This window comes from Cyprinodon tularosa, unplaced genomic scaffold, assembly GCF_016077235.1.
Source record: "Cyprinodon tularosa strain WSP-4 unplaced genomic scaffold, ASM1607723v1 ctg651, whole genome shotgun sequence".
Lineage (NCBI taxonomy): Eukaryota > Metazoa > Chordata > Actinopteri > Cyprinodontiformes > Cyprinodontidae > Cyprinodon > Cyprinodon tularosa.
In genome coordinates, this window is record NW_024039398.1 from 123,302 (window position 1) to 139,251 (window position 15,950).

Here is a 15,950-nt window from a genome sequence, read left to right on the forward strand (position 1 = left end):
ACTTTGGTCTATAAAATGTTCAGTTACTTGGATGTTTCCAATCATTTACATTTTAAAACCTTATTCAAAACTAATTTTAAGGAGTATTTTTTTTTTTACTTTGGGGCAGCTGGACTACTATCTGATCTTCAGAATTGAAATATCACTTGAATAGAACTTATCTGAAAAAATGTTAGCAAAGTTGTTGGCAGTTCATTGTCTGAGCATAATTATGGAATCATTTCTAAAACTTTGAGACTCTGATAAACAAACAGAACCAGTGTTGAAGACCATAGAAGAGAAGTGAACTTCTCATTAGAAGAATTTCTACTGAAATTGCTCCAAAATCACCAGCAACTCATTTGGGATCACACAACATATCTAAAATGTCTACCTTTCAGCCTTGACACACCAAATCCAATTTTGCGTCTGATCCGACAGGAAATCGTGTCATACGAGGTCGTGGGGTTTGGCGCTCTTTGAGATTGAGTGGGAATGATCACACCCGACACGATTTTCTGCAGAGGGCTTTCATAGCTCTGACTGAGATAGACCCCAGGTCTAATTTAGTCAGACTATGCAGCAATTCACCTGCAATTTAATGGGTCAGGCAGGAAGAGAGACAGGGTTAGAAAGTAAAACACATCTGCCTTGGGGTTGAAAATACTAAATAAAATCTGGCAATCGCACAGGAAAAAACACTCAGGTTTGGAATCACACAGCAGATATAGTGTGGCAGACTCGTGCATAAACAGTCAATTAAAAATTTTTAGAAAACAGAATACTCTATCCATGATAGGAGTTTAGGACAGAAAACTGAAGGTACGGATCCTCTTTGAACTCCGCAAAAACAAGGAACAGTACAGAAAAGCGCAGCTCATCTCTTGTGTGTCACACTTGCCAAAACACATTTGGAAACGGTCTTATTACATCTGCCTTAAAAAGGAACAGGACAAAAAAAAAATCCAACAAAGATGGCCTAAGAGCTGCATGACTTCCTATAGTTGAAAGAACCATTAAATAATTTCTCTCGGAAAATCCTAAAGAATATTTCATTAGTTTGTACCTTGGACTCAAGCACTCATTAGTTATGCAGCATTGTTTAGTGCTCTGCAGAATGGCTGTGGGAAGTGGGGGTGCTGCAGCACCCCCTAGTGGCGATAGGGAGATTTTGTTTTTTAAAATGTATTAAAAATACTTTGCACAATTTATAAATTTCCTATGAATATTTTGTGAAATGATTTAGACTTTTTTTTTTTTTACTATTACGTGTATTTGTATTTTTGATTTAAGGTCTAATCAACAACCTCATGGAAGTTACGTTGTTATGGCAAAGTCAAGCAAGCTAGTGGTCGCTGAGTAAAGAGGTATCCAGCTCGCGGCAGCAGACTAGTAAATTCCTTAGTCTAATGACAGAAATGAGGAAATATTGCACAGAAATGCATTTCAGATTTTTTTTGGAAAACAACCACCAGTGAAGAATACTAGTACTGCAACCACGACAACGGAGAGTAGTCTGAGTGAGGAGACTCTGTCTGTCTCTGATTAGAGTGAAGTTTAATTAATAGCGCACATATTCACCTGAGAACTGATGATGTCTGTGTGTTGCAGTCCCTGGTTGCATGCACTGAATTGTATATGACAGTGAAGTAGTGAATCTCTATCTATTTATTTTCATTTATTTTATTTTAAATAGGCTTATAGGCTCATAAATGTTTTGTGCAAAGAAAAGAAAAACATTTTCACAGCACACCCTGTTCAAAATTACTTTCAGCAGCCCTGCTCTGCACTGCTGTGATGTTTTAACATATTTAATATTACAAACAAGTTTAGTTAGGATTGCAGTAAGCAATGGCGTAGTGGGTGGATGTTAAAATGACAATTCCATACAGCTTTTATTTAGAAAAAAAAATAAAGAATCCCTCATGAATCTAAAAACTATAGTTATAGACCCTTTAAATTTGGCTTCTGACATAAAAAGTATTTCACCTAAATTACAGAAACATGTTTATTCTTTGCTTTAAATTAAAAAGGTTTTCGAGGAGTTTCTAGCTCACCTTTCCATTTTTCACTAAGAAAGGCTAGCGCTGTAGTATAAGGCACATTAGCTCTGGATTTAAAACATCCTTCATTCACAGTACATAAGGGTTATGTTACAAACATAAAAATCAGAGTGAGGTATTGCAATTAAAATAATCATTGTGGTTCACTGGATGGAAACATTAGTGCTGTAGAATAATATCACAAATGTGTTGCTACTAACAGATTCATTATATATTAGCATATAAAGACATTTTTCACATTTTTAAAGATGTCATAAAAAGTGGACTTGAGTCTTAAATCTTTAAAATGGAAAACCATAAATTCTGATTAGGATCAAATGTACAAAAAAAAGAAACTGTTGTTGGACCACCATGTTGGGACAGAAGTTATCCTTCATGTTGTACTACACAACTGGAAATGGGATGAAATCCCTTAATGTTATGTCTCAAATAGACCTTGTAATACTTGTGCAGCTTCAACATGCAATCTGAGTGAGGTCAACATGTCGGTCTTCAACCATGAATGATGATTCACTCCTCACAGGTTTAAACAGTGGTTGTGTTCCTGTTGAGGAGGAACCCTGCAAGTTCCACCTTCTCACATGTGCTCTGGGTGGTTCTGCAAGCAGCTGATGAACTCTGAGACAGGATGGCTCTGGAAGCAGATCTGATACACGGCGTTGAACAGAGGGAACCTGTCAAAGAACGTAGGCTTTTAGCATTGATCTTTTCTGAGCTGATTGCAGACCAGAGGTACAGGTGCTTAAGTCACTGCACTTCTTCACTTACTTATCAACCAGGTTTTTGTGCTTGAGGATGAGATAAACTTCAGCAGCTGTCGCAGGTCCCTGCAGCTTCTGCCCGTTCAGCATCTCTTTTTCCAGTTCCTCGATGGACTGGAAAGAAATACATAAATATGCAAAAGGAAATGTTTAAAAAGAGCAGTAAAACCGTAATGCTACCATCTACATTGGTCAATATGAAATACAGTGTCAACTACAGGTATCTCATTGCGTTTATATTTTATCAAAAAGTAATGAAACACAAGTAAAATTAATCATACAAAGACTGACTTTAAATTATTTCTGTTGAAATGGATTATTATGACACATAATGAAAGTAAACTACCAAGTATTTTTATTAGAATTTACATATATATAATTAATAAAATCATATTTTGTACATTGGATGCATTTTTTAAATTTAACTGCTGTAACAGGTACAGTCATGTTTATATTGCTATTTTTTTTTACTTTCTCTCTTTTACTATGACTCTTTTCAAGGCTGCACTTTAAAAAATGAAATTTCTTTTTGTATACACTTGTGTATACAAAATGACAAAATAAATAAAGTCTGTGTACTTAAAAGTATAGCGGAGGATTTTTGCGAATTTTTGAAAAGACCCGTCTACTCCACCAGGGACATTTTTTTTTATTTTATTGAAAATGCTTTGCACAATTTCTACATTTCCTATGAATATTTTGGGAAACGATTTAGACCTTTTCATTTTACTTTTACGTGTATTCGGATTTTAATTTCATTATTTTGAGGCCTAATTAACACAAGTTCACAGAAGTTACGTTGTCATGGCAACGTCAAGCAAGCTAGTGGTTGCTGAGTAAAGAGCTATCCCGCTCGTGGCACCAGACTAGTAAATTTACATAGTCTAATGACAGAAACCAGGAGGGAATATGGCAGGGAAATGCATTTCGTATTTTTTTGGAAAACCACCACCAGTGAAGAAGAATACTAGTACCACAATAAAGTTAAATGAATAGCACATATATTCACTTGAGAAGGATGTCTGTGTGTGTTACACCCTCTCCACTTGCACATAAGACACGATTTACAAATGCACATGCACAACCCTGTACCCACTCCTGAGTGCAAGAGCGTGCACGAGCCAATTTCTCCTCGTGCACGCTCTGTTTAAAAGTTGCTGTTTGCATCGCTCATACAAGCTTACTTTCCAAAAGAAGATTTGCAATTTTTCCACTATGTCAGACTCACCACCGGTAAGTGGAAATGGGGACGAGCACGCAGGACGGCCTTACGTAAATATATCACCAGGATGATTGACAATTAGGAGGACCGCTTATTTTGATGATCCACCCGGAAAAAGAACATCCTCTACTATACCTTTAACACTTCGTTGGGCCTTTTGTTATAAAAAGGAGTGCATTAATGCAGCATGGAAGGGAGGGGTTCAGCCTGTAGCTCTGACATAGAAAACTCCCACAGTTGGATGCACAAACAAATGGGAACAGAAGTCAATAAAGTATGTATTGATAGCTTTGGCTATGTGTGCTGCTGGAAGATGAAATCTGCATCTCCATAAAAATCATTTCGTGGTAGATCTACTTGAGACTTTCTAAAACAGAGTGAAGTCTAGAAACTTTATGATGGAGCTAAGCCAACTTTAATTATGTTTTTCTCCACTATCCTCCAGACAACAGGAACTTGATGTCCAAAATGTATTGTCATCTGAAAAAAGGACTTTAGAGCACTGAGCAACAGTCCAGTCCCCCCCCCCCCCCCCCCCCAAACCAGTTAGGGTTAACCTTGCGCTGCAAGCTAGATTGTGATGAGATCCGAGTTTTCAGTCTCAAAACAAATCCATATCGAAAGACTCCAGCGAATACATCCGTCTCATAAATACCAGCGAGTCGGACCAACGACATGCCAGTAGTGTTTTCTGGAATGAGAACAGTCAGAAGGGGCTATCCAGGGCATTACAAACATGGCTACGGTGGACGACAAACCTGTTCTTTACTGCAATTGAAGAGAAGCACTTTGTGCATTTGTAGATGGAAAAGATGTCTGTGCTTTTCTTCCGACAGGATTTGGAAAAAGTTTGATTTATCAGCTTACTCCAGTAATTGTGAAAACACTCAAAAAGCTGCACGATTTGCTGCTACGATTGGCTCAAAGTGTATTATGGAAAGCGGGTACTAGCTGGTACATCACCCTATCAGCTCAAAGTATTTTATTAAACATCCCTCTTTTTCAAGGACAGACTGAACGTCAGCCATCCCAGATTGATAACGTAGTACTCAACTCAGTTCTAAACCTATTAATATGGCTACTGCCAGGTTAAGTTAGGGTGCTTCGGGATAGGAATTTTATGAAGAACATGTTAATGGAAAAAAGATAAAAATATGACTAAATAAATGCAGATTAAGACAAGACAAACTACAAGTTTCTGTATTTGTGCTGTGTAAATGTTTACGATTAAAAGCACACGGTCTATGAACCTTCTTAAAATACCACTTTCTTCTAAATGAAAGTTTTTCTATGAAAAAAAATCAAACAAATAAAAAGTTAATGCTCTCACTTTTCCTGTTTTGACAAAAGCCTCAGCAACTTTGCGATTGCGTCCTCCGTAGCAAGTTGTGATGAGATCAGCCACCCCGCAGCTCTCCAGGAAGGTTGCAGAGGAAACGGGCCCAACTTTGCAGAAAATCCTTGCGAAAGCAATCATCTCCATCAGGCCCAGTCTGATCACTGCTGCCTTGGTGTTGTCCCCGAAGCCCAGACCGTCGCAGAAACCTGCCCCTACTGCAACAATGTTCTGCACACGAAAGAAGGGAGAGGACGTAAGCAAACACAGTGGGTGGAAGAAGAAAAGCAGGAGACACAACTGCAAACTTTGCAGACTATCAGTAGAATTAATGAAATTCGACTAATCCATCCCATCAGTGAATGAACAAACTCCATCATCTTTCTCATTAAATCTGAAGCGTTAATCACATCCCTTTATTCCTCTGAGCTTTTTATAGATTATAAACTCGGTCTGGCTAAATTGGTTTCTCCTCCCTTTTATCCACACACACCTTCTCCAACAAAGACATACATTCATGGTAGGCCACTATAGAAACAATAAAAAAAATAGAAAATATTTTTATTATGTGACTATATAAAACAAAGTCTATTACTAGATTTATACATGTTTTTCTCATATATTTTCTGATTTAGGGCCCTGTCACACCTTGCCGATTTAACCAGCGAATGCCTGACATTCCAGAATCTCCTAAAACGCAGGCATACACTGAACTTTCTGTGTATTTCTTTAAATTCTTGACATATACATAGCATATTCATAACAAGTCTAGAACTTATGTCCAACGACAGCCAAACTTATGCATAACGAACAGCAGCGTAATGCCTATGCAATGATGCACAAGCACCATTGCATAGGCATTACAAAGCATCAGTTAACGCTGCTCCCCTCAGGTGCCCGGTCCACATAAAAAGATGTAATTGACCGTGGTATTAACCTAGCTACTGTTTGCCCCCTGCCCCCAAAAAAGAATAAATAAAAAGAAGATTCAGCGTCACGTCTGCTAGGTTTGTTGGTCGTGGTCATGAACGCAGGGAGGATCCATCACATTCAACTTCTTGCTCATCCTATGATGGGGATAAAGTCTGGAGGAATACTGACGGTTTCCTCCTGTGAACCCCCTTTCATACCAAAATGCTGCCAATATGCCAATAAATGGAAGCTGTAAGTTAGAAACACGTTCAGTGGTCGTCTGGAAGACGTCAGGTACGTTGATATGTGTTGGAGAAAAGTTCTTGATAAGTTATGTGCAAGGTACTCATAGGTTTTGGATAAGCTAGACGAGACGACTTTTGAGTAACTCTTCTGGTCTCCTTATTTTCATGGAATTTGAAGGACCCAGTCCAAGTTGACCGAGTCCTTGTAAGACGTAGCCCAAGAATTCGAACACACTCATTTTACTGTCAAAGAACACAAGATGTTTTTAATATAGTCTGTTCGAAAAGACATTTGTTTTTTTGTGCAATTGCGTCGCTAAACGACAATACAAAATACAATTTTCCCTCCATCTGTAATACACCTAATTTACTAAGTAAAATATATCGGCCCCCTATTTCATTGCAGGCACTTTGAGTCATTACCAAGGCTTTTGAAAGCCCTCTGTGTGTCAACAAAGGTTGGAGGTTTTTTGAGGACCCAAATGAAGAGAGGATGAGGTAGAGGTGTGTTTTGATGACTTAATGAAAATAGGTAACAGAAACAAAATCCAAGAACTAAAAACCAGGAGACATCAGGGGATAACACACATGCAAAGAGTAAATGAACAGGTGGTGTATATATGGGAGACAGAAACAATGGGAGTACTAATTAGCTGATGGGGAGAGGGTGTAGAAAGAAGTAACTAGAAGGAGAAAAGGGAAAGGAGACTGGCACAAGGGGGCAACAGAGAGCAACTCAAAAAATACAAGACTGCATAAATATAACATAAATGAAAAAGAAACAAATAAACAAGAAAACACAGAATAACATAAATCAAAGTGGAACTGAAAACTCAAACAGGGGTCCACAAGGGGAGAACCATAACACTGTGTTTTTTGATTTTCAAGAGTAATTTCACTTTTACTGAGTCACAACTTTATAGATAAAAAGTCCTGATCTGATGGGGTGGGGCGACTTTTATAGACTTTGATAGAAATCAGAAGACATACAGATTGCTCAAAAAAACCCTTGCCTCTGTAAAACAAATGCAGGACTTTTGATGGAAAAGTGAGGTTTTTGATTGAAATGGGCTAAAAAATTGAAAATCCTTTTGGAAGATGCCATAACTACTTTCTACCAAATGTAACAGAATAAATGAAGATGGTTAATTTGCATGAACTTCATATAAAACATGGAGACCTAAGTTTGACCCAGCATGTTGTTCTAAGAGCTCACCTTCAGAGCTCCACAAATTTCCACCACATCGTACTCTTCGACTACAGTCACTCTGAAGTTACTGGTCTGCATGAGCTCTTTCAGAAGAGTCCCGTGGTTTTTATTCTTACATCCTGCAAAACAAAAATGAAATGGCTGGTTATGCTGAAACGTCGTAACACAAACTAAATTTGCAAGGTCTGACTAAATACTCATGCATTAAAAAAATGTTTGATGTCAGTAAATCCTTTTAGAATTCTTTACAGACAATATGTAAAATAAATAAAAATAAAATAATTGATTGATAACACACAGTGAGGCCTCCGGGGTGTCAGGCTCACCAATAGTGGTCTCACAGAACTTCTCATCTGCAACTTCGTTAGCAATGTTGGCTCCCATAAGCACGCTCATTGTGATACCGAGCTTCTCCTGGATTACATCAGAGATGAGTTTAAGTCCATCAGGCCCCTCATCTACACCCTGGAGAAGGCAAAAGAGTGAAAGAGTCGTGTCTGGGTCAATGATCGCATTGCACAACCACAGACCACATCAAAGTGGCATGACAAAGCCAGAGGTCTGAGATGAAAGAGTGAAACATTGACATCTGATCATAAACTCTGTGCATGGAGAGCAAAGTCTGACCTTAATGAGGGATATTCCGAGCGCGTCGCTTTTAACCTTGCCCTTTAATGTGTCACACACTTTGCCGACGAACTGGTGCGGGATCACAAACACCAGAATGTCTGCATCCCTGGATGCCTCCACCAGGTCTGGAACCGCCAGCTGAGAGGCAGGGGAGGATGTGGTTGCAAAAAAGGAACAATTAGCATTAAAAAGTCTGCTGCATGAAATAAATCCAAAAATATGAAAAATAAAGTTAATATTAAATAAAAGCATCTTCATGAGGCACTGAAAGCCTGAAGAAAAATTATAGAACTGTGATAACCAGACCAGGGATCTTTTGGGGTTTAATTATAATCTAAATAAGGAGTCTTTCAACCTACATCAAGCACATCCATGTTATCTAACTTTAGTGCATGATACATCTAACATAAAACATTAATAAAAGTACAATAATATTAGTCACCATGTATAACAAAGTGGGAAGTATTGGAAAACATGAAATTGCAAAAAACTATTGGTAACGACTGCATTGTAAGATTGAATGTGACTAACCTAGATATTGCTGTTTCTTTTCCTTATTTTTCTATCCTTAAAATGCTTCAAAAATTTTTATGAGTTTTTGCATCTCAAGCACTAAAACATGCAGTTTGCAAAAACAGCAAATGGAATGCATTGGACTTCCCCAATGTAGCCACCACACAGAAACGAAATTCAATTCAGTTTATTTATATAGCGCAAATTCACAACACATGTCATCTAGAGGAACTTTACAGAGACAATTCAACCAGATCATACAGTCAGATTGGTTCAAAGTTTTCTGTCTAAGGAAAACCAGTTGATTGCATCGACTATTTGACTCAATAGCAATTCCTCACACTGAGTGTGCTAGTAGCGACAGATAAGCACTTTGTTCCTGTAGTAGGGACTGGTCTGACATCATTCATACTTAGGCCCCGTCCACACGAAGCCGAACCCTGGCCTAAACGCACAAATTTTTCACCAAACCAGCCTCTCATCCATACGAAGCCGGCGTTTCGGGGTCTGTAAACGATCTGTTTTTTATTCAGCCTTCAGAGTGGGAAGATTTTGAAACGCCGTTTTCGCGTTTCCATCTTTAAGCTCTAACCGCATTTTTTTTTTTTTTACACGCATGCGTCATAGCGTCGCCTCTAAACACGCATGCGCGACACAGTATCACAACAACAATGGCGCCGTACTGTGTTGAATGGTTGCTGCTCATGCTACTCACCCTGCTGTCGGGCTTACAACAGAATCTTCTTCTTCTGGAATATCTCCAGGAAGAACAGAGCAATATCGACGACATAGTTCAGCACCTGAATTTGACTTAACCACGAAAATGGACCCGCAGGGCAACCATGTATAAATATTAGTGCGCATGCCCGCATTTCGTCACCTATTTTTGCTTTGGCACGACAGCGCCACTTACAGGCCTGGGATACATTTTGCAGTGTTTTCATGCATTCGTGTGGATGATCACATTTATTTTACGTCTCCGTCTTTACGACAAACGTTCTGGAAAATATTAGCGTTTCAAGTTCGTTTTGACTTCGTGTGGACGGGGCCTGAGTTCCTGTAGTAGGGACTGGTCTGACATCATTCATTCTTAGTTCCTGTAGTAGGGACTGGTCTGACATCATTCATTCTTAGTTCCTGTAGTAGGGACTGGTCTGGCATCATCCATATTTAGTTGCTGTAGTAGGGACTGGTGTGACATCACACAGACAAGCAGAGATACAAAAGTTACAAAAGGTAACTGGGTTGACAAGATGCTTAGAACAGATCAATATGTGGATCCACCAAAATTTTCTATAACTGAAAAGCGTCTTCATAGGTTTGCCATCAGACAGCTGCAGCTGATCCAAAACACTGCTGTCTGTGTTCTCACTAGAACTAAGGAAGTAGAACACATCAGCCTGGTTCTGAAGTCCTTCCACTGGCTCCATGTAGCTCAGAGAATAGACTTTAAAATCATCTGTTAGTCTATAAATCACTGTATGGATCAACACTTCAGTTCATAACAGATTTGTTGTCAGTGTATCAACGTCCCAGACCACTCAGGTCTTCTAGTTCAAGCCTACTCTGTACACCCAGAACTAGAGCCCAGCTTGGAGAAGCAGCATTTAGTTTCTATGCTCCACTGATCTGGACCAAACTCCCAGAAGACTGTTAAAATGCTAAAAGCCTGAGTTAATTTAAGTCAAAGTCAAACCAATTTGGTTAGAGCTGCCTTTGATTGTTGAAGTCAAACTATTAACTGAGGTATTATTAGTGTAAGGTTGTGATCTAACTCTTTTATTTTCTTATCTACCTGCTTTCATCATGCCAGAGGCTTATCAGCATATTATTTTTTTATTTGCTTTTATTCTGGTTAAATTGTTTAAGTTTTTTTACAAATTTTTCTGCTTTTATTTTTCTTCTATTTTATTATATATCTTATATAAAGAACTTTGAATTGTCCATGTACTGAATTATGCTATAGAAATAAAATCGTGACCCTTTTGGTCCTCCAAACTCTGGTGATAACATTTATCACTCTGTTATAAACCAATAGCTTCTTACCACATTAGTTGGCAGCGTGTGCCCAGGGAGGTACTTCACATTTTCATGGCTGGTGTTGATTATCTCGGTCAGTTTGCGCCCGTTCACTAGCTCCTCAAACACCCACATCTTTACAGTGTTGTCAAATTTAGGGTTTTGAGCAACATTTGCACCAACAATCTTGGCAATGGCAGAGCCCCTGTGTGGTTAAGAGTTACAAGTCAGTGTTTTATATACATGGTGTTTGATTCACTGGAGTACAATACAACATTTACGGCTTCTCTTTAATTATCAGCCGCTGCTCTCTGACCTGAAGGAACCGGCAGGCTAATCAATAGACAAACGGGTCTTGCTCTAGTTTAATCTAGTTGGACTCGGGCTGCATTAGCTAATAAACATAACAAATCCTGGTATTAATTATTTGCAAGGTAAATATGAAGAAATTTCATGTTATCTAATCTAATGAAAAGTTTGAGGACTGCTATGAACTGAAGTAGAGGACCCAGACGGCTCCTATTATCACAGCCAATTTACCATCTCTCTATGCTCAAATTTTAAAAATGGGCAATTTACCTAATGTGGCCAACTACAACTAAAAGCTGCAAGTTGAATAGTGCTATGAAATATAAAAAGAGATACATATTTTGAGAAATATTAATAAATATAGCCAGCTTTGGCTACCATAATGTTTTAATGTGTGCAGGGCAGCCATGCTAGATTTTGAGATCAGGATTGGTGGGAAACCTCTGACCTGTGAGAATTTTTCCACTTCAAACTCAGAAAATTTCCCTTTATAATAGCTAAAAAGTATATTTTTAACATCTAATTAATAATGCGGGGCTACATAATGGTACTTTAACATAAAAAATAACAGGAGTAATCAGTTTTTTAGGTGAAGCAGCCATATTAGATTTATATGTCAAGATTGGAGAAAAACATTCGGAGGAATTTTCTTTTTTTTTCTTTTGTTTAACTGATTAAAACTGCAGCCTTAATCTATTCAATCGGTGCCACTGGATAGTAAATATTTCGTTTTGAATTAATTTCAGTTACCACAACCTTTTGCACAAAGCAGCATCGTCGAATTTTAAAGCTTTTTATTTTTTTCTCGCTCAGCAGTCTTTCTTCAATCTCCAGTAGGGCTGAAAATAATCAGATTAATTGTGATTAATCTATTACAGAAATAATTTTCAACCAATTTAGTAATGGATTAATCATTAACTGGAGTATAGAGATTGGAAATATGCTTTTAGCTGAGAGAGGAACCCATTTGGAAAAGTAATTACATCAAAATTGTAAAAAAAATATATACAAAGATTTTGGGGTTTAAGATAAAAATATGTTTTCGTCTGTGAATACGCTCCATCCAGAACTCTTCAAGTGGAAAAGTTTTAGTTTCACCTGCTTTACTTTCATTAAAAAATCTTCTTTAAGGAACCTTTGGTTATCCGATTATTAATCGATTACAGCTACAGTGTGTAACTTTTAGCGACATCTAGCGGTCAGACTGCAGACTGCAGCAACATGAACATCTCCCCCCCACCGCTTCTTCCCCCCAACAGTACGGCGAGCGTTACGGGACAAAATGTCTTCCACGACATCCGCATCACCTACCTTCTCAAATGATGAGGTTTGTTTACATAGAAAATTTTACAGATAGTATTTCATTAGTCTGTGTAGGGTATAGATTTCATGTAGACTTAAGATAATAAATATACCTGTTATTTTTTCTACATCGTTGTGACGTTTTGGCGATCTCGCAATCGCTAGTTTGTTGGCTCTGCGCTGCCGTAGCGCAAAGATGTCTGCCTCCATGGCTGCGAGACCCGCTCCTATGTAATTATAAATAACGAATTCTAAGGCAACGCAAATATTAAGGTTAAGAGGCTGAGCTCGTAGATGATAAAAAATAACATAGTTATGTATAATATATTACATTTCTGACTGTATATCCCTGTAATTATTACACACTGTAGCTTTAATTGAAAAAATAATCAACAAATTAATCGATTTGCAAAATAGTCGTTAGTTGCAGCCCTAATCTCCGATAATATTTTTGTTAAGTGCTCCAACTTTGAAACTTGCAAATTTCAGGGAAATACTTAAAATAAAACTATCCAACTGCAACCAAAACGTTTACTTAGATTTCTTTAAATCGTGTACAAATTTTTGTTCAAACTGTCACACTCAGAAAACATTTAAAAAAAAAAGGTATTTTAAACCTTAGATTTTTTTATTATTTGACTTTTAATAGATCAATTATACTAATTTAAAATCTATTTTTCTATTTGGCTGACCAGTAGCAGTCAGCATAAGAGCCAATTTTAAATGTGTTGTGATATGCAACATCTCCAGCAAAAAAGTAATAATAAAATGAATTTCACAGGGAAGAAAAGCTGATAATTAAAGCCGATTTCCTCGGTTAATTGCGGACATTTCTTCTTTTCTTAAAGTTGTGTTAAATCTCTTTAACAGAGTCAAAGTTACATGGTGACTCCAATATTCAGGATTTCCTAATAGAGAACTGGCATTGAGCACCAGCTAAGCTAACCCACTCTTATTATGGCTAACTTGAAGGGCGACAAACATCCCATTAACGGTAACTGAGCTGCGGTCAGTTCTCCTGAACGTTAGTTTTCATCATGTGCCTGAAAACAGCCTCTGTTTCTGCTAATGAAGCAGCAGGTTCCTGCATGGTGCCACTAACTCCATTCACCTTCCTTCCCTCTGCAGACTGCTGCTAGTTAACGGTACTAATGAGGAGCTGAGTGGGCCCCATCAACCCTGACGTGTCCTGACAGCTCGTCACATAAACGCAACAACTTGCCAGTTTCCGGAGCCCACGATGCAGACTTTCTTCGGAGCTGCCATTATTCAGGAGATGCCGCCGCGGAGGTGAAGCTGCGCTGACTGCAATCCTGTTATGAAACAGCTCCGTGTTTTTATTGGCCTATTGGGGGGGAGCCACTGGCCCGCCCCACTCCGGCGAGGACTGTCCTGCTCATACTTTCAGGGAGCAGAGGTCAGCAGGTAAAAGGTCCCACTGTTGCACAGAACTGAGAATTAAAACACTTTTTCTTTCAGCAGTGGCGGTTCTAGACCGAATTTGCCAGGAGGGCCAGGGTGGAACCACTGCCCTTTTCCTGGGGACACAGAACAGAAAAATAACAAACACAAAAAATAAATATATTAATAGGCATAATCGGTAAGCAAAGACTACAGTTGCTTAGGGGCCCCCGAGCTCTTAGGGACCCTGTCACTGACATCTGGTTGGCCCCTACACAAATGTAGTCCCACCTGATTCTAGATTGACTGACTGGACCTTATTTATACCCCAACACATGCCAGATTTCCACATGATGGTGAGCCGTTTAAACATGACACCAAACGCAGAGTAGACAGTGGTACTTTTAATTACTATGTTAATAACTGTCTATAGTTCATTAGACGGTTGATAAAAAAAAATCCGCTCATATATGTTTCAAACCACAATAAAGATCTTAAAAGTACGATGTATTGGAGTATTTATTTCTTTACAATACTTGGAATTATGGGTAATCCAGAGTATAGATTGAAACCATAACCATTACGTATAATGTGTAAGTGTCGATGGATACCAAAAAGAGTTACTTAAGTGAATTCCAGAAAAGCAAAAGGAAAGAAGAGCTGCTGGAAGAATGGAAAAAACTTCACAAAATAAACACGGTCTTTCAAAGAACTGAGTGAAGATTGCGACCAGGAGATGAATGGAGAGAGCATGGGTGAGGAGGGGGGCTGTGAAACTCAAGGAAGCCCGATAAGACTCACTTTACAGCAGAATATACTAAAGTATATCCATGTCTTGTGAAGGTGAAGAATGATGAAATGATGAGTGTATGTATGGGGCACCTTTTGGGTCGGTTGGCTACGGCAGTGGAGGCGGCGGGGGTGGGTTGGGGGGCGGTTGTTGTACTTCATATGGGGCCTCCCCAGATTATGTTGCTTGTGGGCCTATTGTTGTGTCGTTACGCCATTGCTAATAGGCTTGCCAACTCCTTGAAAAATAAAAAGAGACTACTTGGTATTTTTATTGTCATTCTTTTTTTTTTTTGCACTTTCTTCTGTGGGAAATTATTTTGTAAACATTAGACCCAAACCTTTTATTTAACAGCAAGTAAATGAAATGCTGTAATATGATATCATGTACTTGAAATAAGATAACTGAGTTGTTTTATTTTATACGTAAATCCTCTTATTGCATTGGTAAATTGTCTTCCTACCTGCTTAAATGTATAGTGGTTTTTCTGGGTTGGTCATTAAAATAAGTGGTCCTCCTAATTGTCAATCATTCTGGTGATATGATTACATAGGGCCGTCCTATCTGCTCGTCTCCATTTGCACTTACCGGTGGTGAGTCTGTCAGTGGAAAAATTGCAAATCTCCTTTTGGAAAGTACTGTAAGCTTGTATGAGCGATGCAAACAGCAACTTTTATAGAGAGCGTGCACGAGGAGAAATGGGCTCGTTCATGCTCTTACATCTGTTTAACAGGAGTTCCCACTCAGGAGCGAATACAGGGTTGTGCCTGTGCATTTTTTTGTTGTTGTTTTTGTTAAGTGGAGAGGGCTGGTGAAAATCCTCTACTATACCTTTAAATCAGGGGAAAATACACTTGAGGAAAAACATTTTTTTTTTTAGTTGGGGCATAACAGGGGCTAGGATCTGTTCTTTAGGGTTACTGAGCCATGCTTTTAAACATTTTTTTTCTTTTTTACAAATACATATCTGCATAATATTCAAAAACTGTTACTCATGAATAAAATCAAATCTAACTTTTCACTTAACAACTGCCTTTAGTAAATGACTACACCACGGTTTACCTTTTTTTTTTTGGCATGGATCCAGTTAAAAAAAGCAAGATTATTTTAGAACATTAGCGAACAAGTAAAACAAAGGAAGAAGTGGTGGAAAAGTTTTAGGGAAGTAGAGCAATAATAAGGACAGGAGACATAAGATAAGGGTTACTCTGGTTACTCTGGATGAGTTGCAGAGATCCCCTGCTGCACTGAACAGCAA

At 38.4% G+C, this 15,950-nt stretch overlaps 1 protein-coding gene across 2 annotated transcripts; it reads right to left on the bottom strand.

Moving 5' to 3' along the window:
* Window positions 1–1,227: 1,227 nt before the first annotated feature.
* LOC119799166 (glycerol-3-phosphate dehydrogenase [NAD(+)], cytoplasmic) lies at window positions 1,228–13,877 on the bottom strand. 2 transcript variants are annotated; one of them, XM_038308965.1, is made up of 8 exons: window positions 13,724–13,877; window positions 10,918–11,095; window positions 8,356–8,496; window positions 8,055–8,193; window positions 7,735–7,847; window positions 5,356–5,592; window positions 2,811–2,917; window positions 1,228–2,716 (listed from the first exon to the last, which is right to left on the bottom strand). In XM_038308965.1, exons 1-8 carry the CDS (start codon window positions 13,765–13,767, stop codon window positions 2,620–2,622), a joined length of 1,056 nt encoding a protein of 351 aa, XP_038164893.1. In that variant the 5' UTR covers window positions 13,768–13,877; the 3' UTR covers window positions 1,228–2,619. The 2 variants fall into 2 exon arrangements, with proteins under 2 accessions (XP_038164893.1, XP_038164891.1); XM_038308963.1 differs by lacking the exon at window positions 13,724–13,877 and adding an exon at window positions 13,545–13,675.
* Window positions 13,878–15,950: the final 2,073 nt, after the last annotated feature.